This window comes from Megalops cyprinoides, chromosome 19 (assembly GCF_013368585.1).
Source record: "Megalops cyprinoides isolate fMegCyp1 chromosome 19, fMegCyp1.pri, whole genome shotgun sequence".
Lineage (NCBI taxonomy): Eukaryota > Metazoa > Chordata > Actinopteri > Elopiformes > Megalopidae > Megalops > Megalops cyprinoides.
This window is the reverse complement of record NC_050601.1, coordinates 24,365,799-24,381,851: the sequence shown is the minus strand read 5'-3', so window position 1 is coordinate 24,381,851 and position 16,053 is coordinate 24,365,799. Positions and strand designations below refer to the sequence as shown.

General features: G+C 44.5%; 1 protein-coding gene across 1 annotated transcript in view; it reads right to left on the bottom strand.

The window, feature by feature from the left end:
* grid2ipa (glutamate receptor, ionotropic, delta 2 (Grid2) interacting protein, a) overlaps positions 1-14,323 on the bottom strand; it is a 50,194-nt gene extending 35,871 nt beyond the window's left edge. Inside the window, exons 1-4 of the mRNA XM_036553482.1 lie at positions 14,239-14,323; positions 10,404-10,657; positions 9,669-10,001; positions 8,902-9,056 (exon numbers count right to left, since the gene is read on the bottom strand). Of these exons, the coding sequence (XP_036409375.1) occupies positions 8,902-9,056; positions 9,669-10,001; positions 10,404-10,657; positions 14,239-14,323 (827 nt within the window). The remainder of the gene's footprint in view (positions 1-8,901; positions 9,057-9,668; positions 10,002-10,403; positions 10,658-14,238) is intronic.
* Between the last annotated feature and the right edge of the window lie 1,730 nt (positions 14,324-16,053).

The following is a 16,053-nucleotide window of genomic DNA, read 5'->3' as shown; positions in this document are numbered from 1 at the left end:
TAATTCATTGCCAAATTGTTAATCTGGTTGAGAGATAAACATAACACAAGACAAATCTCTGCCTCTTCTATTCTCAGTTTGGAAATGGACTTTAGTTTAATGGACATGCACAGTATACAGGCTTAACACACCACTACACACTTCCTAACATTAAGAACATTAAGCAATCACTGCATGGTAGGCACTTGAGCTAAATGCATTCATTCTAGTGCCAACTGTCTACTGTACGTACGCAGTTAGATTTGGCACACATCTGGGAATACCAGCTTAATGCCTGCAAACAAGTGAAGACTGGAGACATGCACTGCGCTGTTAGTCATGTGATCTGCCCATTGTGATGTCACAAGTTGTTCCAGGCCAATGGGTTGAGATGCGTTTCTGCACCTGAATTAAATGGGACTGAGCTTGCTTTAGAGTGCACGGCCGTGTCGAAGGAGGAGGACGCTCGAATTGGGGAGGATGCTCAAACTGACATTTAATCTGTCTCTGTGGATTTGCCTCTCTATTCTACTCGTGTGTGCCCGTAGAGTGCCTCCACAAACCTACAGATGCCACAACGGTGGAATAAGCTTCTGCCTGTATGCAAATATTAAACAAAGGAAGGGCCGTTCTAACCGAAGACTGGGGGCAGGCAGGTGGGGTGGTTCAGGGTTGCTTTTTAATTGCCATCAGATTTAAACCTGGAACACTGAACAAGCTTACATCTTCAATTAAGCAATTAAGAGCAGAGAGAAAGCCAGAAGGGCTCTAAACTCCCAGGAGCAGCCCTGTTGCTGTAGGACGAGGCAAGGTACTTAACCTGATTTGCTTTAGCAATTACCTAATGGCACCTGAAACATACTTTGCCCTGGATAAGGGTGTCTCCTTTGCAACTAAATAACAGATCCTCCAGAGATGCATTATCTTAGGGGTATAACCAAAGTCTGACAGCTTTTAATTGAATGGGGTATTATTGTGTTACATGTCATCAAAATGCTGGGGTAGTTATTGATGGATATTAATAAAAAGCTGATTAAAGCACTGATGAATTAACCCCAATCCCTGCCTAACCCTTTTACAATGTGTTTTTAATAAATTAACCTATCAGCACTCAGACTGTGCTTAAATGCGTGCTTAATGTCTCCGGCTTCCCCTCTCATGTCAAATAGGTGGTTATAGTTCAGAGATTGTGCCAAATAAGCTACTGTGCAGGGTGATAAAGGATGCCTACAGATACTGTAGCTGTACACACCTGCCCTGCATTATGCTGTACACTACCTCTCCTCCAATGGTACTGAGATGCATATCCATCACGCTCACCTCATACCCATAATAAAATATATTCCTACCCTACTCCACCACAAATCCACTGTATTATGATATATATTCACATTACTCCACCACTAACCCACCATATTAGTAAATGAGCTTTACCATGTTCCTCATCAAATACTATGGACAATACATGGACTCTGGAACATGAAAGTAGAATCCCCTATGTTGTGGTATGGAGTATGAGACATATGTCAGAACATTACCTACTAAGTAGTTTACATTTGCTAAGCTGATGCTCTTATCCAAAGCGACTTACATAGCTTACATTTTTTATATCTTATCCACTTACACAGCTGGATTTTGAGGATACTGAAGCAATTCATGTTAAGTATCACACCCAAGGGTACAACAGCAGTGGCCTACAAGGGATTCGAGCTGGCAACCTTCCTTACCACTCTACTATAATGCTGCCCACAGACGTTTTTCTGGGAGGTAAGCAAATACCAGTAGAAAGCAGATTCAGTTTATAAATTAGCTGACTAAATTGTCATGGCGTTTCAGCCATCGTGGATATAAAGACAATCAAAGAATAAGGATGTTGACACAGTACTTCTAAAAGTTACCAGCCTTTAACTAAATGTAGCACATAAGACTTTCAACAGTTCTATCTGGAATGCAGTCTCTGATTAACTTTATTTTAATATTACATAAAATGATTTTTTTAAAATTTCATCTAACACAAGGATCTCAATATTTTGGCATTCTAGCATTTTCAAAAAGGAGACAAGCAGGTAATTCCAAACGAAATCACAGATTTGCACCATGCCTGATGAGCTTCAGTTAGGCAAGAGGTAGACCTCACATTTATCTGATAATTACCCTGAAACTGTTTTCTTTAAGCGCTTCACAGGATTAACAAGGACAGCAGCATACATGAGCATCACCCATTAGGGGCTAATCCTGCTCTAAAAGATCTCTGATGTCTTTGTTACGAGCGAAATGATTTCATGCATAGCATGCAAAAGGTGCTGCTATGCTATGGTACAATATCAGGCGATTAAGGAAAGAAATGAATCGGCTGCTGATGGGAAATGCTTATGTGCGTGGCTATCCTTAATTAAACTGGCAAGATTGTTAAATATGGAAAAAAAAACAAACCCAAACAGGTTGGTTCAGGACTGCTATCAGTTTAATTCTTCCCCACCGCCCCCATTTTTCACCCACAGTCCCCCACTCATCACTTCTGTCCCTTACCCAACACTCAATAGAATAGGTGCAGTCAAGGGGGCAGCAGTGTGGCGTAGTGGTAAGGTGCAGGGCTTGTAACCAAAAGTTTGCTGGTTTAATTCCCTGCAGGGGCACTGCTGTTGTACCCTTGGGCAAGTTACTCAACCCAGAATGGTGTCAGTAAATATCCAGCTGTGTAAATGTATATAATTGTAACTGATATAACTTGCTTTGGGTAAGAGCATCCGCTAAATGACGATAGTGTAATGCAATGTAAAGAAGTCCTGGCCTGGAAGAGCCAGCTTTTCTAAAGCTATAAAGCACATAAGCAATACATTATGTCAGAAGACTTCGGTCAGGATATGGGGAGGGTCTGTCAAAAGGCTGAGATACCACAAATACCACAGAAGAGGCTGTACGACAAATTGTTCGTTACAAAACTGCAAATGCAAAAAAAGCACTGCCCAAAGGAAACTGCAAATGTTCAGTGCACAGTTCCCCTGCATGAGTTCACCATTGCGAGTGCACTGATGCCGTGAGAGGGAAAGTGGCACCAAACTGCTGAAGTGAGCGGCACTGTGGTCGCGGACTGCATGTCATCACTCGATCTGTCACAAAGTGGAGAATGCTTCAAACGCAAGATGTCCAGGACATTGAGCGCACCACCCCTGGGGGTATATAATATGAATAACATAGACGCCCAGTCTGTCTGAAATCTGCATGGCAGAACACTCGTCCTGACCAACGCAAGCTCAAACAGACACACATGCATGTGCATGCGCGTGTACACACACACACACACACACACACACACACACTCACATATATATACTGTATACACACACATACACATGTCCACACAACCTCACATACGCACACACACACACACACACACACACACACACACACACACAAACACACACACCTTCCCTGTCCGCTACTTCCAAAGATGCAGCTGCAACAGCAGAACAATAAACACCTTTAATAACGCACACAGTGGTACTCACCTGAGACAGTTCATGGCTTTTTGTGGTCAGTCATAATCCCAAGTGCAGAGAAAGACACCAAGATGCATCCATTTGTGGAAGTGTGTGTGTGTGTGTGTGTGTGTGTGTGTGTGTGTGTGTGTGTGTGTGTGTGTATGTGTGTGAGTGAGTGTGTGTGTGCGCAGGGTTCCTGCAGTGTGTGATGCCAGCGCAGATGTGGCAGCTGTGACAGACTGGCTGTGCATCAGACAGCCACCGGCTGCTGAATGCGAGGAGACCCACGCCAGCCTGTTAAAAGCAGGAGAAGCTTAGAGTGGGATGAGGAGGAAATCCATCAGAGCCCAAACAGCACAGCTACAGCGATGCAGAAATGAGTGTGAATGCCTGTGTGTGGATATCAGTGTATGTGAGACTGGATTTGTGTGTGTGTGTGCGTGTGTGTGTGTGTGTGTGTGTGTGTGTGTGTGTGCGCGCGCGTGTGTGTGCGTGTTTACCTGTTTACTGTGTCCATGTCTATGTATGTACGCATTTGTGTGCAATTGTGTGTCTGTGTGAGATGAGACTTGTATGTGTGTGTGTATGCGTGCATGTGGATGTGTGTGTGTGTGTGAGCGTATGTGCACACATGAGTGAGAGTGTATATATTGTTTGAGGGAGTGAGCACATTTGTTTGTCTCTGCTTGAAGGGGTACGTGAGTTAATGTGAATATCTGTGTACACTATGTGTGTGAGGGAATGAGTGAGAGAATGTGTGTATGTGGGTTTACTGCATGTGTCTGTGTACTGTACATGCATGTGTATATCTATCTGTGGATGTACAGTGTGCATGTATGTGTATATGTTCGTGTGAGTGTGTGGTTTTGGTTCTGTGTGTGCATGAGTGTATGTGTGTGTGAGTGTGTGTGTGTGTATGTGTGTATTATATATATAATATAAACACAGTAGTCAGTCCGTGTGTGATTAAGTGTGTGAGTTGGTGTGTGTGTACATATTATATATATAATATGAACATAGTAGTCAGTCCATGTGTGATTAAGCATGTGTGTGTGCGTGTGTGTGTGTGTGTGTGTGTGTGTGTGTGCACGCATGCGCACCACTCTGCTCTGTATTTTCCGATAATTGCTGAGAATGAGGAAATGTCATATGCTCGGGGGATTCGGAGACGTTCCACAGTTTTGCCTGAAAGTAAACATGATATTCAGACTGATACCCACATTACAGAGAGCCAGTGGCTCCATCCTGTGGAGCCAAAGGCCAAGGACAATGAGCCGCACTGACCGCAGGGACCTCAGCCACTGAAGAGCAGAGAGGTTTCCAATCAATCTTACTCACAGATAAAAAATGGGGCTGGAATCAGTAGCCCTTTGTCTCCTCCAGCTGGCAGGTCATTCACTGAAATGATGTTATCCCCCAAAACAGAGGGAAAGTGTTACTTGCTCTGTTACTTGCTAACTTGCAAGTGTTACTTGCTAGGAAGTGTTTCATATGAGCACCCTAAATTTGACACTTTGTACTAGTAAGTGTATGGATACTTTTACATGCTATGCAATAGGAGGCCATACCGGTAAGGCAGTAAGGCCACACAGGCAAGCTGATTTCTCTCTCAGACAGAGTTGGGATTTGTTTAAGAATTACTATACACCAAACTGTATGTACATTTGAGTCATTTTCAAAAGGGAACTTGGACATGCAGGATATGTACAGCTGTACAGTGCAGACTCCGCCCCTCTCTGAACCCTGCCAATCAGAGTCATAATTGTACAGCGTATCCGCCTGGTGACAGTTTATGGTAGGATGCAGCTGATGCCAAACCTGTGGTGAGCCCAGTAAGATGGGTTATGTTTAATACAAAAAACAGTTATGTGAGGCATTCAGAGATCTGTGCTTAATTGAAGTTCAAATGAAAAACATTCCAAGAGTAAGACAGTGTTTTCACTGTCCGACTTGAAAAAATAATGAAGTCTGATACCATATGTGTTACCCTTTCCATTATCTCTCTCAGAGTCTCTCAGCTGCCTCTTCCTGGGGTCAGGGGATAATTTTCCATTTTTTCCCAAATTAGCCAGTTTATTGATTGCAATATGAAAATGCAATATGCTATATGTACAGTGCTTTGTGACAATCTTTAATGTAAAAACATACAATAACATATAAAATTTGATTGATTGATTGATTGATTGAGTGATTGATGGTTGGTTGCTTGGTTGATAATATGTGAGATGCCTAACTGTTATACAACTACCATTTCATTTAAAATGTATTAGAAGTATACCAATAGGCTACATATAAATATAGAAATGACAGTCATGATGTTGAATATTTACTACTGTGAAATATGTAGCTTGAGGGCTATGTTTGTAAAACGCTGCCATTGCAATTTTTTTGCAAATGTTGGTTATCCAGATCCAGGGCTCAATTAGCCTCCTGTCAGCCACAGCCAGCTCCATGACAACTGATGCACCCAGCCAAACACCTTCACCATTTTGGGACAGCCACAAACCTGCCTTTCAAAGGTTGTTGCAGAATGTTATGAACAATCTGAAGTTACTGACTTGACCATGGGGAGAAAAGCCGTTAAAAATGAAGATGCTTCAAAATGTTCTGATTGCTGAACGCACTCCTTTAATGCAGCCAGGGGTAGAGACAATGGAGTTTGCAGACAAACGTTTAGGATTGACAGCAGTTGATGTCCTTTCCACCATCTTTGGATAGTAAGCAGCCAGGGTGACAGATTGCATATTTTCACACCCTACTAGAGTTTTGGACAGAACTGCCCTTAGCGTTCATTGATATGTTCTGATATGTTTGTTATGATCAGCTGTGCCTGTGTTAGGTCATCAGACCCCATTTTCATACCCTTACAGGAGACTCAGCTAGGCCATGCCACAGAGTGAAATGTCTTGCCATGAAATGGACCAAACACCTGAACCTCCCTCAGGGCCATTCTCTCCTAATAGAAAACCACATTGAGCCCTTATACAGTAACATTGCTAGTAAATATCAAAATTGCTTATGTCATTTACAAAAGGGAATAGAATAGTATAGCTAGTCCTGCACCCTTACAACTATTCCCACTACGATGCCTCTTATTTCCCCCAAACATTTCCAAAAACCAGTTGTCCATCTACCTCCTAAAAAGCACATCCTGTTCCTTTTGAATTAGTACAGATCAAGAGCTGACATAATCAAAAACATAAATAGATGGTAACAATACTCCACCGTTGCGTGTAGGAAAAAACCGAAAGTGCTATGACTCAGCAGGGGAGAGCAACTGAAAGAGTCGAGTCAGTCTGCGCAAGAAAGACGGCCAGCGTCTCCGCCGTCCCTGCGTTAAATGGCCAGTCTGCGTCATAAAATGATGCAACAGTTTTCAGCGTCGCAGCGCGGACGAGCTGCGAGGAAACGCGGAGGGCTTTTTCACTGGGTACAACTTCGGCGACAAACAGTGGAAATTCTATTATTACTCTCCTACAATGGAAAGGTTTTTTAAGCACTCAACTATGGTCTAGCGAAAAAACCTGAAAACTCTAAAATATTCATAACTTGCCCTGAATATGACAGAATTTCTTGACAGCGGCTGTCATCGAATGTTTACAGTCTACTATATTTAATTTCCTCTTTAGTTAATCAGGTTCTTGGCTCTTTGTAGAAATTTGCTTTTCATTTATTCGCGAGACAAAAACAGTTATTTAAATTAGGCAAAGTATTCCGGAGGGGAATTGTTTGAAGCGATTACGAATATCAAAATGCTCATTATGAAATAAATATTTACTATGCCTTTTTCCTTACTGCGGTTTTTCAAGGAAGTCATCTGTACAACTTTCAGCTCCTCCGTTCCCAAGCCCAAGCAGGTCGCTCAGAAATGGAAATTAGACGAAGGCGAAGGCTTCTTCCCGAACCACCAACAAAGGAACTGTTTAATCCCATATCCGTCAAAATATAGAGATATTTCTTCAAATTATTATAAAGTACAGTTTCAGCCTGTCATGCTTTAACGTTTCTCGGGCTCCAATAGTGGTGTTCAGCTGCTAGTTAAGAAAATGGCAATGCAGCTGCAGCGTACTGACACTGGACTGGACCACATAACTGTGCTGACAACCAGCAGGTTTCCTTGGTTCACATCCCAGGCACCCCACTGCCGCTGTACCCTTGAGAGATATACTTATGTGACTCTAAAAAAAAAAAAAAAAAAAAATATATATATATATATATATATATATATATATATATATATATATATATATATTCAAATGAGTAGGCTACATCTACAACGCAATCAATGTAACTCGGACTGAATAAGAAGCAAGTTTTAAGTAAGCAAATAAGCAAGGTAATGTGAACCGTGAACGGTGACTTCAGTTTTGTGCGAATTAAACGATATGGAGTAAGGTTTTCTTATTTTATCGGCGACCAGGTCAAGCTTGACTTAACTCCACGCCTGGATTTAGTGAAAAGACGATCTGCAATAAACATGTGAAAGAAAGCAGGAGAATGTTTTTTTTCCCCCAACCACAAAGATAAAGTATGACAACAATAACTGATTTCTCTACGTCGGAACGTTTTATCGCCATCTAATGGCCACTTTGTTTAACATGTTTGTGACTCAGAAGTATCTTACCAGGAGGTGAGAATAAGAAGTGCTGGGCCTGTTTGTTTTCAGATCTCACTTCATTTTCAACCTTTGCAGTTGATAGAGCTTTTATCCGCTACTCGCATTTCATTTTTCCCATTTCATATCACAAATTTCAAAATCATAAAATCAAAAAAAAAAAAGTGTCCAAGCAGGGGCCCAACATAGCAGGTGACGTTAAACGGTTCGGAAATTAAAGGGATGCGTGTCTGTACTTGTGCATCATTACAATGAACAGCGTGCTAAGATACGCTTTGGCCTTCTCCTTTTCCTCTTCCTCTTCCTCTCTTGCTCTCTCTGTCTCTCTCTCTCTCTCTCTGCCCCCTATGTGACATTCCAGCTGTCCAAGGCTGATTGACACCCTTCTTTAAAAAATCATTCTCTGGATGAATCACGACAGTGTCCAGTGAAAATCAAAAGCTCACTGATCGCATGTCACCACCCATTTCTGTTTCAGAGGGTGATACTTGTTTTCCGAATCTGGCATTTATTCTGGCATTAATCAAACCCCCCACCCAAAGCTACCCACCTTTCAGTTGCAGGTGACCTTAAATTGCGACAAATGGCTGCATACCACACAGCCCTACAATGGTACCACATACTGATAAATGTAACATGCTTTTCTGCTTCATCATGACCACTGTGGTCTGGAAAGGGTTACACATGTAAAAGCAATGACAGTTCTGTGCGCGATGCCTGACCTTGTTTCTACGTCAGTACAGTCTACACACCTCTTTTGAAAGGCGGGACATGGAATGGGGAGGAGGGGGCAAAGTGCCGACGGAGAGCGGCCCTCGCGGATACCTGATGTTGTTGATCAGCTGCCGCTGCTCCTCGTTGGTCAGGATGCCGGGGAGGGCGGATGCCAGGGCCTCCACCTTCCTCTCCGCCGCATACTGCTTCAGGACGGTGAACAGCCTCTCCTTCACCTCCGGCTCCCCCCCCAGGACCTGCTCGATCTGCCACACGCACATGCAAGAGACAGATGACCCCCATCAAGAAGCCATGATTAAACCATGCTCAGTTCAGAGCTGTGTATCTAACATTAATCCCGATTGCAGCAGTACTCATTGCAGTGTGAAGTCTAGGTAGGGCAACACTTAACATTAGGTAGACTGCTTACATACATAATTACGCCCATGAATTGACCTCGTTACAATGTAATTGCTCTTGAATACAATTTTGCTCTGTGTTTACAGATTATGAATAACCCTGGAACTACAATAATAATTGTTACCATAACTAAATGCTATGCTAAATTTAACCCTCTCATACAATTATATAAGTGTGTACTTATATACCAATTACCCTGTAATTGGTATATAACGCTGTATATAATCCTGGCAATTATGATGTTCAGTTACTGTGAATTTACTGGTTTTTAAATCCAGTTTAATCCAATCCATTTTAAAACACAACCTGAAAGCCAATGGGCATTTAAAATTCACCACTCAGAGTGGTTCTATAAACGCTGAGGTGAAATGTTCTGAGTCACAGCCATGGAACCTGAGATGTGGCTCTTAGATCATCAGGACAGCCAGTGTGGGGTCAGAGGTCGCGGCGGTTCCCACCTTCACGTTGAAGTCCAGGGCCTTCTGTGTGCGGTCCTGCCGCACGCTCTCGCTGCTCTGCTGGCCCTCCTTGAAGCTGCCGCCGGTGCGTTTCAGCCGCCGGCCCGGGCCGAGCACGCCCAGGCGCAGCGTGCGCCCCTGCGACGCCTTGATCATGGCCGCCGCCGTCTCGTGCTGCTTCACGGGGATCCCGTTCACCTCCATCACGTAGTCGCCCGCCCGCAGGCCGCAGCGCCCCGCCGGCGAGTTGGCCGGGCAGTCCTCCACCAGCAGGGGGCAGTCTCCCACGATGGTGAAGCCGAAGCGGCCGTCAGGGCCGGGGGAGATGTCCAGCTGTTCAGAAAATATGACACAGCGATGCATGTTACGCTGCTCGATTCATTCTGACTACTGGGAAACACAAACCGAGCAGGTGCTGTTCAACAGCTGTGACTGCTTTTCTGGACTTTGCGCCCTCTAATGGTTAGCAAGAGGCACTCGTTTGCTGACGAACTAGCAGAATGATCACATTAGCAGGAGGCATCACTTGTGAATGGGTGAGCCTTATTTAAATTTGTGTGCTTGCTAATCACATAAAACCATGAAAATTGGAGGATAATTATGCAAATACACATAACTTCTCTACCTGGCTGTATCTGTAGTTCACCAGTCACCACTGAGGAAGGGGTGTACCTGGACTAAGGCGCTCTGTGAGAAATTGCACACTGAGGGTGTCATGCGGTCGGTTGCACTGACCTGCTGTATGCGGGACACCACGCCGATGCTGGGCGGGACACTCTTCTGCTTCTGCGCCAGGGTGACAAGGGCCTGGGGGCTGAGGGTGGACACGTCCTGCCCCTCAATCTCCACGACCTGGTCCCCGGGCTGGAGCCCCGCCATGTAGGCGCTGCTGCCCTCCTCCACTGACAGGATGTAGCTCGGCCCGCTCCCCCCAAGCCGGAAGCCGAAGTCCGTCGGCCAGCCCTGGTTGGAGGCCGGCATCGAGAGGACTGGTCGGCCCCCGGGGAAAGGGTACAAACACACGCATACGCAAAAGCACACACACACACACAGACACAGAGAGACAGAGAGAGAGAAAGGGGTAAATGTGCATGCGTACACATTACAAACCAAGCAGCCACAAGGTCTTTGTGTGGGGGATGCCTCTGACTTCTTACCCTATGTTCTTTGAATCCACTGCTTTGCTTAAGTCATCGTTTCATCAGACCTGTAACTTCGCCAACAGGATCGAGACTGAGAAATTAGATTTTTACCTCAAAACCTGGAGGGCCACTTTTGAAGGCCCATTCCAAAATTCTGGGGAAAGCTCTTGTTCTGCTCTTCAAAAGAACATTTGTCCTGCCTGACATTTCTTTACATGAAGTTACAATTGCCATGGAAACATCATAAAAAATGCCCAAAGATGTATGCCTAGTTTAGTTTTAATACCAAAAGATGGATCTTGCTAATGCAAGGTGCCAGAGTCATTGTCCATGAATACAACATGGTCAATGTGTATATATCAGGCCACTAGGGGTCACTGTTTCTCACATGAATCCAAAATGGAATCCAATCCACTCATGTACCTCTCTCACACAGACACATTACAATTAATATAACTCCAATACTTTTGCTGGAAAAAATGAAAGCAGGAATAGGAAAAGTAATTTGTAAAAAGTAGGGGTAAACTACATGAAAGAAACTACAAGAAATAAACCCATATTAATGAGGGATTAAATTGAGCATCTGAACATCTTATCTTGTTTGGCCTGCAAAAGACTGATATTTTCCCCAATTTCTGTTAAACTGAATTCACACAGGGCCTGTGGGGAGGGGAGGGGGTGGAGTGGTCATAGCAAGTTCAGGCTGAGGGGTGATTGGGAGTGCGTTTCGGGATTTAAGAGAGAAATTACTTCAGGGAGCTGTTCAGGGTTTCTTTCCCATTAGACTTCAGCTTCAGTTCAGCATGCACAAACTTATGCAACAATGTTTCTCAGCACACACACATTATCAATTATGAATGCATTCCCAATGCAAAGGAACCAGATCTTTAAACTGTTTTGCTGCGTGCTTTCAAAGTGTTTCAAAATGCACTTTGTGGTTTTACTCCAAATCTAAATGTGACTGCTGATCTAAATTGAGTCTTACTGCTGAAGATTTCTGAGCTTTGCACAGCCAGTAGGCAGGCCTGCTTGTGTGTTTTTGGTGCCTCGCTGTTTTACTGCGTTCACTTGGAGGTCAGCTTTACAGCTCCCCCACCTCACCATGGTGGGGCTACATGTTGAAAGAGGACAATACAAGAGAGCTATTCAGCTCTAGTCCCGGTGGGCTACAGTCTATGGTTCCCAGGTTTTCTTTCTAAAGCACAGATCCTCTCAGAGGTGGAAAGCGATGCCAAGCTGTGTCAATCAACATGATGATTATTTAGATCAGGTTGATAAATGTCTGGTTGGAACAAAAGCTTGCAGGCATTACGGCCCTCCAGGATCAGGGTAGAGTAGCTCTGCAGACACTGTGGCCCTCCAGGACCAGGGCAGAGTAGCCCTGCAGACACTGTGACCCTCCATGTCTACCATTATGCAGGTTGAGAGTAAGGTTGACCAAGAAACGACCAGGCAAACTTTAGGAGCTTTGAAGGCCTTCTGCCTCCTGGTGCTGTCTGACTCAGCTGTGTCCTTCTCCTTATTTTTCATTTGCTCTTCCCCAATCGTTCATCCTCCTGCCCTTCTCCTGGTTCACTCATGCAGCGTTCTCTCTATTTTTGGTTCTGTATTAATGGCTGCTCTGAAAAGCTGCAGCTACAAAAGACTTTGCTGCAGCCTCCCCTTCATTTGCATTTAAACATATAGGTAAATGGACACCCAATCACAGATGTTTCAATCAAGCGGGAATTTACATGTAAATTACCTCTTTGAATATTATCTACTCCGATTTAGACTAAAAAACACAATATTCCACACACACACACACACACACACACACACACACACACATGCTGACAGCACCACTTCACTGATCTCAGGATTCAAGATTCTCCCACATGTAGTGTGAGAATAAAATGAACACGAATTTTCTATTATATATTTTAAGTAAATAAAAAAATTCAAACCCAAAAAAGCCAAAGATAAGGAATTAAATGTGTTTTTTTTCTTCCTGGAATCATTGTAATTCCACAGTGAGAGGAATTTTTCTACTTTTAAGAGACACACAGACACTAGCTTCTGTCCCATCTGCTCTGCAGGTTCACAGCAGACTTGCACAGAATGTCAAAAAAGGACAGCAGTTTAGACTGCAAAGAGGGAGAGTATGTCTCAGTTTCCCCAAACGGCTTAGTTTAAACACAGCTATGCTGTGCTCAATTAGTCACGTACCAGTCACGATCACTTCTGAAATTTCACATACGTGCAATGATCATCCCTTACCATACATGTTTTAGTTGACAAATGTAATTACAAATGCAAATGTATTTGCTTTCTGGTGTGCTATACCTGAAAGCAAATACCCACGCTCAATATTAGGTCACAATGTCCTAATATCAGACTTGTCGCAGATGGCTTTTTGTTCTTCGTGCACCATCCATGTACCCTCTGTCCATTTAAATGCAAATGCATTTGACCCAGCGAGGCAGATTCCCGGGCCTCCGCCGAGCTGTTCTCGCTCTGCAGGTTGCATGGCCTGATTTCGAGACTCTGGCCGTTTTCTAGGGACGCTAAGGCATGAGATGGGGGTGAGTCTGCAGCCTCGGCAGCAAGTTACAGGCTCACATTCCACAAAAATGATGTAATCCTTCTTGGAAAGAAAGCGTACTGAGCTGTGTGACTGTAGAACGATGCTGCAGTATGAAGTCCAGATCCTGTCAACATCAGAGCCTTTATCTCTTTCACCTTCTCGGTCTGTTTAACACACACACACACACACACTCACACACACACACCCACACCCTCTTGAAGTTGATCTGAGAGTCTGGCTGACCCTGACCATCTCGTGAAACTCATAACATGGGTTTTCTTATGCTTCTGCTGGGCATCACTCATGCCGGATTTGAGAGCAGTGATCTGATACTGCTTCAAGAGAAGGCGAGGGCAGACCCATTCTCAAATCGCCCTCGGGTTTGTGGCAGGGATGGGGAGAGCAGGCGAGCTGTGTCACTCAGAGGCTCCGCTGTCATCGTGGAACCGGCCAAGGCCAGCCAGTGTCCTTTAGCAATTTGTGCAGACCGTGCGATCTTGTTACTGCATGCTTTAGACCACACCGTCCCATAAGAGAACCGTAAGAGAACCCAGCAGATACAATCACGTCGGATTCACAGGTTACTCATCTAATGAGTGAACACCTGCTGCAGGTGAGCAGCCTTGTACTCTACGCAATGTCAAGTGCTCACTGACTCATAAACTGAGGCATTACTACAATGGGCTACATTTGTCACATCTGTTTGAGAGAACCTGGAATAAGCAGCTTAAAGCACTGTGGCAGGGGCCCACACTACACAGGAGATTATGTACTACAACGCTTCCACAGCTCCTGCAAGCAGAATAACTTAGTCCAGTAAGATATATTAATAAGGATAATGAAAAAAGAGAATGTGGCTTACGGAAGTCTTTGGAGGCAGAGCGAGAGCCAGACTTGCTCTGGCGCAGGGAGAACCGGCCTTTTCGGCTTTTCAGAAACTTCTTCATTTTCGGGCGGCCGGGCTGGGGCTGCTCGTCAGGGTCGGAGTCAAGGCCGGGGGCGAGAGGTCAGGACGGGGCCCCACCCTAGTTTCTCTGTAGAAAAAAAAAAATCAGACCTCAGCCCCCCCACCCGCCCGCCCCCACCCCAGAGACGGAAGGACTTGGCGCTCCGGAGGGCAGCATTGGGGACGAGGCAGCCGCGAGAAGCGCTGGCTCTCCCGAAGAGGAGGAGTGCGGGGAACGAAGCGGGAAGCCGCGTGGCTGGGAGGGCGGAGGAACGCTGTCGCCGAGTCGCCGCCGCTCTTCTGGTCGGGGCCAGTCTGTCCGGCCCTGCCCCTTTTTCTCCTGTGGAGCCTGGCTAAGAGAAACTGGGACGCCACCAGGCTGGGCGCTTTAACAACTCTTTCTCGAGAAAAAGGTACTGTGGAGCCCCATTTTTCTATAAATACCTCTCTCTGGCACACACTCTCTCTCTCCCTCTCTCTCTCTCTCTCTCCCTCTCTCGCTTGCTCGCTCTTTTGGTGCGGTCTCTCTCAGGAGTGGAAGCTGACCCAGAAACAGGGAAGGGACAGCCATCACCAACAGGAGAGGCTGAGGGAGCATTGATGCGCAGATGAAGACCAACGCTGAGGCAGGAGGCAGAGTTAAGACTTTGGCCTAGATGGGCCGCTAAATAGGGCGTACAGTGTCTCCCTTCACGATGAGGCTGTGAAAAGCAAGCGCCCCCTTGTGGCAGGGCAAAGCGCTTGCAATCTGAAAACCCAGCCAAACAAATGGCTAACTACCTGATGGCTGTTTTAAAGAGCAAAAATGTAGTGGCAATGGAAAACTTGCAAATGTTCAATACCCTGCTTTGACTTTTGGATACACCTCAGTCTAAGGCAGGAGAAAGGCCAAAGTTAAAGTCATTGAACAATGGTGAGGATCAGCTGCTGAGTCCAATCAAGACTGGGGCTTCAAACAAACTCTAGGTATGGGACATGCCTCCAAAATTATGACAGAGGTAACACACTTCTGACACTCAAAAGCACTGTTGACTCCGTTTGGGCAGCTGCACATATTAATTAAACTTTTTCATAACATTATAAATTGTGTACTGGATTTCACACAATCCTTGAGCACACTGATACACACTGAACATGCATTAACACTGAACCAAATGGCTATTAATCTCTCCCACAGTATGAAGAACAGAGTTCAATAAAACAGGCACCTGGCAGATTCAAAAGCTCAAAGCAAACATGTGACATTAATTCTAATCAGGGAAAACAAGAGGGTGGGGTGAGTTTCCAGAATATTTTGTCCCTTTGAAGAAAGCCACATCTTGGATTGTTTGTGTCTTGTTTGATTATGCATTTATGGGTTCAACGTGACCTAAAGGTAACATAAAAAGTGACCAACACAGTGTTACTTTGTAATTTTGGCAACTTAATATAAAAATAAGCCTGTGTAATCTATTATCTTCAGAAGTATAGCAACAAACCACTGTGACTAAATACAAAATACTACTGTTTTTCCCTGGCGTTCTGCTTTGATATAAAGGAATATTTATTTATAAGTTTGCATTAGTGTACCATTCTCTTGGATTCTCTTTTGTTTGTTTGAACAATTTGGATTAGTCCAAAGTCTCGAAGAAGGCAAGCAATTTACTGGGTTTATTAAACAGAAACATGTGGGTCAATTTGAGTGTTTAACACGTCTTACCCTTGACATAACAGTTAATTAACCCAAGATGT